This window comes from Musca domestica, unplaced genomic scaffold, assembly GCF_030504385.1.
Source record: "Musca domestica strain aabys unplaced genomic scaffold, Musca_domestica.polishedcontigs.V.1.1 38, whole genome shotgun sequence".
In the NCBI taxonomy this organism is placed as follows: domain Eukaryota; kingdom Metazoa; phylum Arthropoda; class Insecta; order Diptera; family Muscidae; genus Musca; species Musca domestica.
The window spans coordinates 5,665,863-5,678,909 of NW_026712324.1; the positions used below are offsets into that span (position 1 = coordinate 5,665,863).

At 34.7% G+C, this 13,047-nt stretch overlaps 4 protein-coding genes across 5 annotated transcripts; 3 read left to right on the forward strand and 1 right to left on the reverse strand.

Annotated features, from left to right (window-relative positions):
- The first annotated feature begins 1,713 nt into the window (after positions 1-1,713).
- LOC131804063 (uncharacterized) lies at positions 1,714-8,383 on the forward strand. The gene is made up of 4 exons (XM_059126350.1): positions 1,714-1,838; positions 6,820-6,989; positions 7,057-7,631; positions 7,906-8,383. Exons 2-4 carry the CDS (start codon positions 6,833-6,835, stop codon positions 8,161-8,163), a joined length of 990 nt encoding a protein of 329 aa, XP_058982333.1. The 5' UTR covers positions 1,714-1,838; positions 6,820-6,832; the 3' UTR covers positions 8,164-8,383.
- Positions 8,369-10,213, reverse strand: LOC131800560 (mitochondrial carrier homolog 2-like). Its single transcript, XM_059126349.1, is given in 4 exon segments — positions 8,369-8,985; positions 9,051-9,229; positions 9,295-9,839; positions 9,907-10,213. Coding segments are annotated over 4 exon segments (1,020 nt in total). The 5' UTR covers positions 10,121-10,213; the 3' UTR covers positions 8,369-8,903.
- Positions 10,135-12,109, forward strand: LOC131804064 (tRNA pseudouridine synthase-like 1). 2 transcript variants are annotated; one of them, XM_059126352.1, is made up of 4 exons: positions 10,135-10,266; positions 10,736-10,864; positions 10,917-11,228; positions 11,647-12,109. In XM_059126352.1, the coding sequence occupies exons 1-4, from the start codon at positions 10,226-10,228 to the stop codon at positions 12,092-12,094; spliced, it is 930 nt and encodes a 309-aa protein (XP_058982335.1). In that variant the 5' UTR covers positions 10,135-10,225; the 3' UTR covers positions 12,095-12,109. The 2 variants fall into 2 exon arrangements, with proteins under 2 accessions (XP_058982335.1, XP_058982334.1); XM_059126351.1 differs by lacking the exon at positions 10,135-10,266 and adding an exon at positions 10,544-10,677.
- A 23-nt stretch (positions 12,110-12,132) lies between these two features.
- LOC101893163 (dual specificity protein phosphatase 19) lies at positions 12,133-12,847 on the forward strand. The gene has a single exon (XM_005188463.4). The coding sequence runs from the start codon at positions 12,133-12,135 to the stop codon at positions 12,730-12,732; it is 600 nt and encodes a 199-aa protein (XP_005188520.2). The 3' UTR covers positions 12,733-12,847.
- The last annotated feature ends 200 nt before the right edge of the window (positions 12,848-13,047 follow it).

Here is a 13,047-nt window from a genome sequence, read left to right on the forward strand (position 1 = left end):
TTACCTTTGTGTATATTAATTTTATTATTTATTTATGTATTTATTTATTTATTTCTAATCTAATACATTTTTAAAATTAGTACAGAATCATATATTGTTTTTATCTTATTTTTAAAATATTACAACATTTCTATATACCAAACGTGGTATGTTAGTATTTTTCGTACCTGTAATGGACATCTATTGCAAATCTAACTTCACCCATTCTTAATACATAATACAACAATTTTTATTTCCCATACACCTTACCGAATTTATTTCTTTTTGTACATTATATAGCACGCATTTCCAAAAACTATTTACCTTCATAGCAAAATTCACAATTTCAGCGGTCTTCCGACATTCATGTCAAATTTGATGTCACTTAGTATCTTTCGTACAGGTTGTAAATTCGGTTCATTATCTAAACAGGGTGAGATAAAAAAACTGCAACAAAGTCAAACGCCATAATTTTTACATTTTTTTAAATATTTATTGAATGAAAGCAAAAAATGTCGGAAATAGCATCAAATTTTAGAATAAGTTTGGATTTGTTCGAATTGGTCACCTTTGGCGCGAATTATGGCCTTCAACCGGCCAATGAAACCATCACATGCTGCCTGAATGTTGCTCTGTGGTATTTTACTCATTCCCGGCGAAGCGCTTGCATGAGGTGATCGACACTTTGTATTTTTATTATTTATTTATTATTTTCGCGATAATATTCACCATTTATTCTGACGATCATTTTTATGTTTACAAATTGCTGGACAACGAATGTTTTCTCATCGGAGAAAAGCAAATTCTGCAGTTCACCACTTTCGACCAATCGAAGCAACTCTTTAGCTCTTTTAAGTATTTCTATTGCGGTATAAGTTCTTGCACTTTTTGGAATTTCAATGGTTTACCCCGAGTTTATCTTTCAATATTTGCCGAATGGAATTTTGCGATATGTTCAGCGCACGAGCCTTTTTGCGGCCACTGCGACGCGGGTTTCGATCAAGTCGCGTCTTTTCTTTTTGAACCATTTTTGCTGATGTTGCTGTTTTCTTTCGTCCACTTCCTTGACGTTGGGGTACCAGTATCACGGTAAAGAGCGATGGTACGAGACACAAAGGATTTATTCACATTTAAATGCTGAAGTGCTCTAACGATAGCCACTTGTGGTTTTCTAGCCAAATATAAAGAAATCACACGCTTGAATTCCATCACGAATAACTTTTTGTCTGGAAAATTCTCACCAAAATGCTTTTGTACGCTTATAAACAATATAATGACCTGTCACTGGAATAATTTTAACGGCTGTCGGACGAGAAGCTGAGAAATTACAGCAGTCTGAATTTGGTTGCAGTTTTTTCGTCTCATCCTGTATGTACTTTTTTTATCTATCAACTGTCTGTCTTCGTACACAATCCGTTTGGATGCGTTAGTCATCCACAAATTATTTCTTTATTTTAACGACAAACACAAAAACGTAAACATAATTTGATTACATATTTTGAATTCACTTTTAAAGTAATTGCTTTTTTTAGTTCAAACAAATGGGAAATGATTTTGGAGAATGTATTCGAAAATAATCGTATAAAAACACAACCAATACATTTGGCCGATATTCTTATCACTATAGGCGTGTGCTTCCATCATTCCATTAGATTTTAGTGTCATATCATCGTGACGTATCTTCAAAATTCTAAAAAACAAACTGATCATATATTGTATGCTGTAAAAAGTATTCGCCATCCGTAGTCTAAAGACTAAGGTCGTTGTTACAACGCGTTCTAATCAATTGAATTATTATTTTGAATTATTGAATCTAAACAGAATTTAAATAAAAATCTACATTATAAAGAATTTTCGAAGTGAGTAACAATATGTCTATTGTGTGATGTCGAACTTTTTTAATAAATAACACTAAGTGAAATTAGCTGTCCTTAAAATTTGTGGATTGCCTTGCATGGTTGCAATTAGGTGAATATGATAACGTTTTCATTGTAGACTACTCAGTAATTTGTAATGGGAGAATGCTCTCTCTCTCTCTCTCTCTCTCTCTTAGAGATTTTTTTCTCCCTCCCGATTCTCTAAAATACCACCAAGACCCTTGCAATAATATAATATAGCATAAAAATAATTAAAAACTTCAAAATTTGGCAGTTTTTAACTGAAAATATAAGTAAAACGTAAAAAAATACTCGAAATCGGTGTATAATGCAATATGAGTACTATACTTCAAAGTAGACAGATGAATCATTGGTGAAGAATTACCAATGATTCTGGGTGTTATCAAAAATCTCTATCAAATTTCAAAATTCAATCCTAAATTTTGCGAATTATATCTCAAAATAATGATCAAGACAATTTGGAGTCCTTAGAAAAGTTTGGTTTTTTGAGTACCGACAAAAATTGGTAACTTTAAGACCCAAAATTTTGATATAAAAAATAAGTCTAACTTACCGACAAAAGTTAGTTAGAGAATTCAACTACTGAAGCTCCTTTTGTGTTTAAATCTACAAACCGAGTACTATGAAATCTACCCGAAATTTTCAACAACTAGACTGGCTCTTCTTCGGCGAACTTATAGAAAAATTGCACTAAATTGGAATACATTGCAAAATTTTCGAGAATAAAACCAGTAAAGAAAGTCTTAAAGACGCGCGGGGCCGACTTTATGATACCCTACACCACTTTGCTAATTTAGTAGAGCTCCGCATAGCAATTAAAAGTTTTTATGGGAGAATTCAATCATACACGCTATGGTTATAATTATAATTTAAAGTTCAAAGGACTAAATATGCCGAAGCATTTGTATAATTTAAATTCGGAATTGTATTGCCCATTTGGTGCGAAATTAATTTAAAATCGGATAAAGACATATATGTGAGCTAATCCAAATCTGAATTGATCTCGATAAAATTTAGCAAAGATATTTCTGAGCTGTATTTCATATATTTCCCTGAATATCGTTGTTACGGAGTGCATATTACGGTTGTGGGTAACAAATATAACAAATCGGATGAATAATATATATGGAAGCAATAGCTTCACCAAATTTGACATACTAGCTTCTAGACTCGGTCGCATGTGCCAAATTCCATCCCATTTGGGCAAATATTAGACGTTTGGTGCACAATAAAAAGTAAATCGGACCAAGATATATATGGGAGCTATATCCAAATCTGAACCGATCTCGATAAACTTTAGCAAATGTATTTCTGAGCTGTATTTGATATATTTCCCCGAATATTGTTGTTGCAGAGTTCATATTACGGCTGCGGAGGACAAAAATAACAAATCGAATGAATAATATATATGGGAGCTATAGCTATATCTGAACCGATTTCGATCAAATTTGGCATACTTATTTTCAGGCCTAATTTGGGTGTATATGCAAAATTCCATACAATTCAGACTGATATTACACGTTTGGTGCACAATATAAGGCAAATCGGGAGCTATATCTAAATTTTTACCGATTATCTCCAATTTCAATAGGGTTCGTCCTTGGACCAAACAAATGATCTGTGCAAAATTTAGTCTGTATCGGGCAATAAATGCGACTTGTACTTTGTTTACAAAAATACATGGACAGACGGACGGACGGACATGCATAAATCGACTCAGAATGGGATTCTATGCAGATCATCAAAAGGAACTATGGGTCTATCTCGTTTCCTTTTGCCTGTTACAAACAAATGCACAAAGACATAATACCCTGACCACCTTGTGGTGTAGGGTATAAAAAGTTGATAATGTTTTTCCATAGTACATATTGAATATACAAATTTCGTTTGTTCAGAGACTCACAAAGCTTTCCTAAAAACTGAAGTATTAATAGAAATTTTATATAGAAAGTGTTAAAATAACGGTAACAAACGCAAACACTTATTTAAAATTTTTGTACATCAATTTCGAATGCATTTTTTATTAAAACTGTTAAACCTAGATTCACAATTTATTCTAAGACTAATAGTGAAATTTTGTGTAGAAACATTCTTCCTTTAGTACCTTCTGACAAAACTGAAATGTTATGTTACTTTAAGACATCAAATCGAAAAAAAGGACGTGGAAAATTGATGATGAAAATAAAAAAAATATTTTCGTGGTAATATTGATGTAAATATTATGTTGATATACAATGGACATAGAAATTTAATTTCCTTGGTGACTTAGGATGAAATTGAATGGAGAATATTTTTTGGATTTGACTTTGTACTTCTAAAATCATGTTTTTTTTTTGAGAGATTTCTGCATAAACGCTTTAACCACAAAAGCTGTTTTAAATCCAGGGTGAGTTGAAAAAACTGCAACCAACATCAGACTGCTGTCATTTTTAAGCCACTCGTCCGACATCTGTTAAAATTATTCCAGTGACAGCTCATTTTATTGTTTACAAGCGTAGAAAAGCATTTTGGTGAGAATTATCCAGAAAAAAGTTATTCGTGATGGAATTCAAGCGTGATAGCGTGATTTCTTTATATTTGGCTGGAAAACCACAAGTGGCTATCGTTAGAGCACTCCAGTATTTAAATGTGAATAAATCCTTTGTGTCTCGTACCATCGCTCTTTACCGTGATACTGGTAGCCTAGCCCGACGTCAAAGAAGTGGACGAAAGAAAACAGCAACATCAGCAGAAATGGTTCGAAAAGTAAAGAAGCGACTTGATCGAAACCCGCGTCGCAGTGGCCGCAAAAAGGCTCGTGAGCTGAACATATCGCAATATTCTATTCGGCAAATATTGAAAAATGAGCTCGGGGTAAAGCCATTGAAATTCCAAAAAGTGCCAGAACTTACACCGCAACGGAAAGAAAATAGACTCAAAAGAGCTAAAGAGTTGCTTCGCTTGGCCGAAAGTGGTGAACTGCCGAATTTGGTTTCTCCGATGAGAAAACATTCCTTGTCCAGCAGTTTGTAAAGAAAGTAAGAGCTCAAGCGCCGGCCATGAAGAAGGAGTGGGCCGTCATAACAGCCGATGGTCGCTCTCCGCTCGTATTAATCGACCGTGGCATCAGAACAAATGCCGAATATTATCGCGAAAATATTCTGGAAGGTGTATTAAAGCCTTGGGCACGCAAACATTTTGGCCGCAGACCTTGGACATTCCAAACAGGACTCAGAACCATCGCACCCAGCACGCGCCACCAAAAAATGGTTACAAAATGAGGTTCCTCGCTTCATTTCTAGCGCACAATGGTCACCAACAACTCTGGACACCAATCCGTTGGACTATTGTGTCCGGAGTATTTTGGAAAGCAAGGTTGGCACTAACAAAATACCAAAGTGTTGATCACCTCAAGCAAGTGCTCAGCCGGGAATGGGCCAAAATACCGCAGAGCAACTTTGGGGCAGCGTGTGACGGTTTTATTGGCCGTTTGAAGGTCATAATTCGTGCCAAAGGTGACCAATTCGAACAAATCTAAACTTATTCTAAAATTTTATGCTATTTCCGACATTTTTTACTTTCATTCAATAAAATTAAAAAAAAAAATAAAAATTATGGCGTTTGACTTTCTTGCAGTTTTTTTTTATCTCACCCTGTATGTTTGTAGACAAGATTTAAACTTTTGTTGTATTATGGGATCTGTAGTAGAATTCAATGGCAAGTAATCTTGTAAATTATCTTGACTCTCGTTTTAAGGAAGTTTTTTTTAACAATTAGAAAAAGATACCAAAAAGTCCCATTTTTCAGATCTATATCCGAAAGTTTCAAAAAAATGTAAAAGAATGCCCTTTCTATTTAAATTACTATGTGATCTGAACTTTTAAACGCCAAGACACGTGTCTAATATTTTTAGCTCTAGTTTCATCATCTGCGGGATTTTTCCTACTTTTATTTAAGAAAATGGATTTTTTCACATAGTGTAATTTGTACAAATTATTACAAAATGTTGTTCGATAGCCAAGAGTCCAAAAAAAACAGTTTCTATCAAACTCCTACCTATATATGAGATTTATAAGGTTTTATCAGGTTCTGAAGTTAATAAAACCAACAAACTATCCCCTAAACGCAATTATACACATAAATCTGGCAACATATATACATGCGTATCTCAACTTATTCGACAATTGCAAAGAACCATAGAAACATGCGTATCTACACAAAAAATCGAAAAACATATGCATCTCAGAAGTTCAATTTGTGTGTGATTTGTTCTGAGATGGAAGAAAGCAAGTCAAATTTAAAGACTCGACCTTTTTAGGGCAAAAAACTGTAAATAAAGCAATAGAGACTTTGTATCAAAACACTTTCAATAGATCTTGCAACAAGTGAGTATTTTAAAACTGTTTCAAATAAATAAAATCAATATAATTTCGGCTGAGTGTAATGTCTATATATCAGGGAGAAAGAACAATTTTTAAAGTCCAATTAATTATGGCATCGCACATTCAAGAACTTGACAGTTGTTTGAACTTACGGCGCCATTTCATGGCAGTTCTAAATAATATATGTCCATATTATGCTCCTCCGAACGTAATTCATTTAATTTAAAACTGAAAACAAGCCAATCTTATACACAAAGATACGTTTTGTCGAAACTTGGAAAATCTTATCATTTATGTCATTTTCAATACCAATAATTTTACACATAATGCAAGCGATTATGGTAAATTTCAGATACTGCGTCAAATAATGGGGTTTTTTATCTCGTTTACAACAGACAGACGGGCATCAATAAATCGTCGTAGAATTCATTTTCACGAATACATAAAGACGTTGCAAATGGAAATATATGCTTCATTCTATGTCTAATTGTCAAATTTTTAAGAAGGACAAAAGTGTACAATTCTCTCCTACGTTATGCAATGGCTTAAGGTTCGCAAAATTTCGTTTTTATATCTTTCAGATCAAATACTGACATGGTACAAGACAGGATTTTGGTAAAATGTGGAGGCTTTACCTCACAACTTGTAAAATATGTTGGAAATAAAGTCGACGGAGATCCTCTATGGGGTTCACGTTTCGATTTGGAAAATCCAGAGGCCGTGATTAGAACACATTTGGACTTTCTGGAAAGTAAGCGGCTGATTAAATGTTTATATAAACATAAATGTAGTATTTACAAAATGTAACTATTTTTCAGATGGAGCCCAAATCATTTCATCGAATACATATCAAGCCAGTGTCGAAGGTTATATGAAATATTTGAACCTCAACAGAGATCAAAGTATTCAACTTATACGCAAAAGTGTTAAATTGGCCAAAGAAGCCAGAGAAAGATATCTAGATAATCTCAAAGCCACAAGTGGGGCTTGCAATGAAACCATTTTGGTTATGGGTGCTGTGGGACCCTATGGCGCTGTCTTACATGATGGTTCCGAGTATTCCGGAAATTACACAGATATAATAACCAAAGAAGAATTACAAAATTTCCATCGCACACGCATAGATGCATTACTGGCCGAAAATGTTGATGGTTTAGCCATTGAAACTATGCCAAGTCAAAAAGAAGCCGAAGCTGTTACAGAAATGCTTCTCAAAGATTATGCCAATGTTAAATTTTGGATATCATTTCAATGTAAAGATGATCAACATTTAGCCCACGGTGAAAAGTTTGCCAACGCTGCTAAAACCGTATGGGATATGGTAAGAAGGCAATATGGTGCTAAGGCGCGTGAATATATTTATGGAATTGGTGTGAATTGTGTTAATCCCAAGGTAAGTACACATATAATTTAAATTTTAATTGATTAATGGTATTTTGTCTCTAGAAGGCCCTTAGAATTACCTCTATTTGTAGACATTTTAAACTAATATTCTATCCTATGAGAAGAATCTTAAAGTCTTCTAATATCTTAAGGCCTTCTATAAAGTTATGATTCTCTACAGACGCAGGATCTTTTAAAGATCTGCTATAGATATAATTCCTTTAAAAAGACTCATACATTTTTACAATTGATATTTTAATTCCACTCTTCTTCTTTGATTAAAGTTTGTCTCGAATCTCTTCAAATCCTTACACAGTCTACTGGGTAATGAAGATATTCCCCCATTGATGGTCTACAGTAATAGTGGCGAAATATATGACACATCTAAAGGCGAATGGACTGGCCGAGACAATTGTATACCCATGAAAATGTTTGTTCGTGAATGGATACGTTTGGGAGCTTCAATAATTGGCGGGTGCTGTCGTGTATATCCCGAAGATATTTACCAAGTACGGCACTTAATCAATAGCTTTTCGAATTAATTACATAATTAAAGAGTACTTTAGCAAATAAAGATTTATACTGAAAGCTTGTACAAAAAAGTTTTAAAATAAAAATAAATATTTTTTGGATGCAGATTGCCGGCGTCATGGAATGAGCCACAATTCGTTTATGTTAATGTTGTATTTCTATTTTTTTATTCAGTTACCTAAGGGATACATTACACTTCAGTGACAACGCATATAATAAATGAATTTATATTTTATTGTTTTTGATCATTTTTATAGTTGTATCAACAAGATTTGGGGTTTTAAAAATAACAGTGAAATACAAGAAAAAACAAAGAAATAATATTATGTAGTTTTTTTTAAATAAAATTGAAGTTTGGTATATTGTCACCTATATCATGAAAAAGAATTGATACAGATAATAGACAGCGGCGTGAGCAGCTCTTCAAATGCCCTCCCCAGTCATCACCATACATAAATAGAGATAAGGTGACTGACTGACTGGTAATAAATTATCGAAATCAAAGTTCTTCATAGAACATGCGAAAAATGTTTCTATGAAAAGCAAAATGCAACAGTTCATCTAGTTCTTTGGAAAAACAAACGGTCTTATCATCAACATAATTTTCATTATCATAATTATGAACATTTCCTACAAATAAGGAAGATAAAAAGCAAAGTTAGAGTCTGGAACAAAAGACAGACGAATAAGGAGTGATTGATTTGTTTCTTTAGTAGGTGGTTCTTGGGGGTTTGTAATTGGTCCAATGTATTTATTGGTACTTGGCTAATGTTGGCATTGGTACATAACCGCGATTGTCACGGAATGTAGGCTTGACAAAACCACCGGCCGATCTGAAAGATAAGTGTTACAAAATTATTCCAGTGTTTACATTTATATAATTTTGTGTCAATCTTACCTCCAGAACAGGGAACTACCACGCTTCAGCTCGTTTCTGGCTTGCAAATCGTTGAAACAATCCAGCCAGCCAGAATATTGTGGCATAATTGGTGGTTGGCCGGCCATGAGACGAGAGCCCGTAACAGCCATACAGGTGGATACCACATTAAGGGGATATAAAATGCTTGAAAATGCAAACTATACGGCAGAAAAAGAAAGTCCGTTGATATTTAGTTGAGAAATATTCCTAGCCTTTTACCAACCTGTGTAAAACCAGCGGTGTACTGGCGACCCAATTTGTCTTTAACAGCGTATTTGTTAATCATAAACACCGTGGAGCTGGTCAACACCAAACAAGCCACATCGCACAATAGCTTGGGTACAAGACCCGAAAAGAAGCCCATTATGCCTTCAGATTTATAAATTTCTGCTATAGAACCCAATATCGATTTGTACAAGGTTTCGCGGCCAATAAACTGGGCCATCATGCGCACCGAAATAACATGGAACGGATGGGATACAATAATGCCCGATACACTGAGAACAATGTCCCTCTTCAGATTGTGTTTGAATTGGAAATATCTGTTGGAGAATATCGATTAAAACTCACATATAAAACCTGACTTGAATATAACTTGCAGTTCTTCATCACTTAGATTGACATCATCTTTTGGCTCCTCAAGCGGTTTCAATCCCAAGCGATCGGCTATTTTTTCACTCAAGACCATGCTGCAAATTGAACCCACCAATTTGGGAGTCAGGCCACGATAACAACCATAAAAGCCATCAATTTTACGTATATGACCAGCTGAAAACCACAATTACTCATTAAAGGATGACTTCATAGCCCGAAAATTTGTTTCTCTATTCCTTACCATATTGAAAGATATTGGGCAACACCATTATTGGTCGTCCCAAGATGGAACGTCCTGGCACGGCAGCAATTGGTTCGTAGCCCAATTGTATCAATACCTTGGAATACTCCAGAGGATGTAGAGCAGCACTCACACCCAATCGCATACCAAAACGCATCCATTCTGCGACTTCCTTATTTTGTTGAGGATCTTCATTTTCGACCAAAGAAGGCATTTTGTTCCGTTTATTCACAAACAAAATTCAACAAATTGATAATTCAATCGCACGGAGCCTGGTAGGATTTTATAATTCTAACGAATTCTTTCTTTAAGGCTGTCGATGGGTGGTTATTATGGAACAACACCGGCGACTAGGGATAGGTAAGTCGACATTCGATTAATCGACTTTGAGCTGTCAAAAAGTCAGGTTATGACAGGGTTGCCGTGACTAGAGTTATTTGATATGACGACATTCAAAAATATTTTTGCAGCACATATTTTTCTTACTTTCGAATTTAATAGTAGATAGTATTTTGAACCATTTTCTTTAAAAAAAGTTAAGCTTTTTGTCCTCTTTTCAATTGGCTTTCCTTTTTAGCATTACGTATTTACCTATATATATTCACCCTTAACGTATGCCGTACGTCTTATAAGTACTTGAGGGGTATGTTCAGTGCAAATGTAAACAAAAATGGGGGGTGGGTGAGAACATGCTTATTACTGAACAGACTGCGCATCAATCACAATGTTTCGTTATTTGTTGGAATTCTCATATATTGGAACAGGATTCCGGTATGTTTAGGAAAAACGTGTGAATAATTATGAAATAAAGTTGATTTCTTTTCACCAGGGGCATTCAAAAAACTATAATCAAGTCCGATCCGAGTTTTGTAGACCTGAAATCGGTGCAGGGATGTTTGGATGTGGCTCTGCAAGTATTTCGACCGGTGAATGAAATACAGACTGTGATATCAAGTAGGTGAGTAGGTCAATTAAAATTTAAATAATTTAACAATGTCTTTCATTTACAGGACTGATGCCGGAGTCCATGCTTTGCATTCAACTCTACATGTTGATTTACAACGTGCAGATGGTAGTCCTTATGTTGAGGAAACCATAACTGGTGTTTTAAATCGCACATTATATAAACAGGGATTGCCCATTAGGCTGATAAATACCCGTATAGTGCCGGACACATTTCACTGTCGTTACAGTGCTTTGGGCCGCACTTATTTGTATCGCATTGCAGTTGCCAAGAATGGCATAAAGGATTTGGATACCCAAAATAAGCACTTCGAATCATTTATACCCGTGGAGGAATTAGATCGTTGTCATTTTCTGCAGTAAGTTGAAAAAGCACATGCGATTATGTGAATATGTCTGCCTTATTCATAAATATTGAAACCTTTGCAAAGATCTTCAATCCATATTTGAAAGTTCTTATATTTATAGAATTATTTTCGAAGGGCTTTTATAGAACACCTACGAACGAACAATGTATGGAAGAGCTCTACAAGGAAAATCTTAAAATTCTTTAAAACACCTTCAATAAGTATTTTTTATGTGAAATACTTCTAGAATACCATTTTTCTATTAAAGAACTTTTTGTGAGAAGGTCTATGGAATGTTTTCTAAAAGACAACTTTTAGAGGCTATTTTACACCTTGATGGTTTTTATAAGGTCGTCTATCCATCGAATATATTTCCTCTTGATTTGTCTATATGAGACTGAATTATTAAAAGATCTCTTCTCTTTTGCAGCAAAGCCACCTTCGATGTTGAACGTATGAGACAGGCATCCCGCATGTTTGTAGGACGACATGATTTTCGCACCTTCAAAAGCCAGGATCGTCAGAAAAGTGCATCACGAGATCATCCTATGTTTACGGTTCGACGGATCGATGAAATCAATATAAAACCTGGTCGATCTGCTTGTACAGGAGTAAATGCCAAATTGGCAGAAGAGTTATATGACTATTGGGATATAGAAGTAAAAGGCAAATCATTCCTCTATAAACAAGTAAGACGTATTGTGGGCTCACTTATAGCATTGGCCACAGATCGTATCAATGAGAAATGTATTTATGAAATGTTAACAATACCCTCGAAGCATAATTGGGATCCTCGGTTACAAATTGCACCAGCGTATGGTTTATATTTGGCGAGGGTGCATTACAATGAGGAGGATTTAAGAGTCGATAATAAGTAATAGGATCGAAACCTAAAAGTTGAATAAATTAAAACAAAATGAGTTTCCTTGAAGCTTTGCAAGCTAAACGTAATAAAATGAAGAGCTGTGAGACAATTGTGACCACTGCCACGGGAGAGCGTTTTAAAGAAAATACCACTACTCAGGAAAAGAAAAAACTAGAACAAGAAACGAACTCCAATTCTTATGGTTTTGTGATTGATACCAAACCGGACTTCAAACCAGCTTGCATTTTACCAAACCACCTCTATTTTGGTTCTCAAGACTCAGTGACATTGGAAAATATTTTAGAATATAAATTAACACATATTTTAAGTATTGGCATAGAATGTCCTCTAAATGATTTACCAGAGGGCATTAGTAATTTATTTATAAATTGTTTAGATTTACCAGAAACTGAATTAACAAGTGGAGTATGGGACCAGGCATTTGAGTTTATACAAAATGCCATGGCTAAAGATGGTTGTGTTTTGGTCCACTGTAATGCTGGCGTATCGAGGTCAGCTAGTGTTGTCATTGCTTATCTCATGAAATATCAACACATGGATTTTGACATGGCCTACCGATATGTTAAATCGAGACGTGAATGCATACAACCAAATGCAGGATTTCTAAAGCAATTACGTAGTTTTAAGTAACAAAATAGTTATAGAGTTTTATATTTACTAACACAGTTAATGTATAAAAGAAATTAAATATTTTTTGCTTCTAAGAAATGTTGAGGTCTTATCTAAAATCGATTAATTTGAATAACTGCAATCTATTTGGAAATATTCGCGTTTAAGATTTCATTAGTTAAGAAATAAAGATCAGCCTAAAAATATACCTCATTTTTTGAAAAATGCTCTAAACCAATGATCACACGAGGTAGAAATAGGAAATCAATGTTAGATGCATACAAAGCTGTTAAGGTTTAAGTACATGCCTAAGCATGAAGTCATGGCTAGGCATAT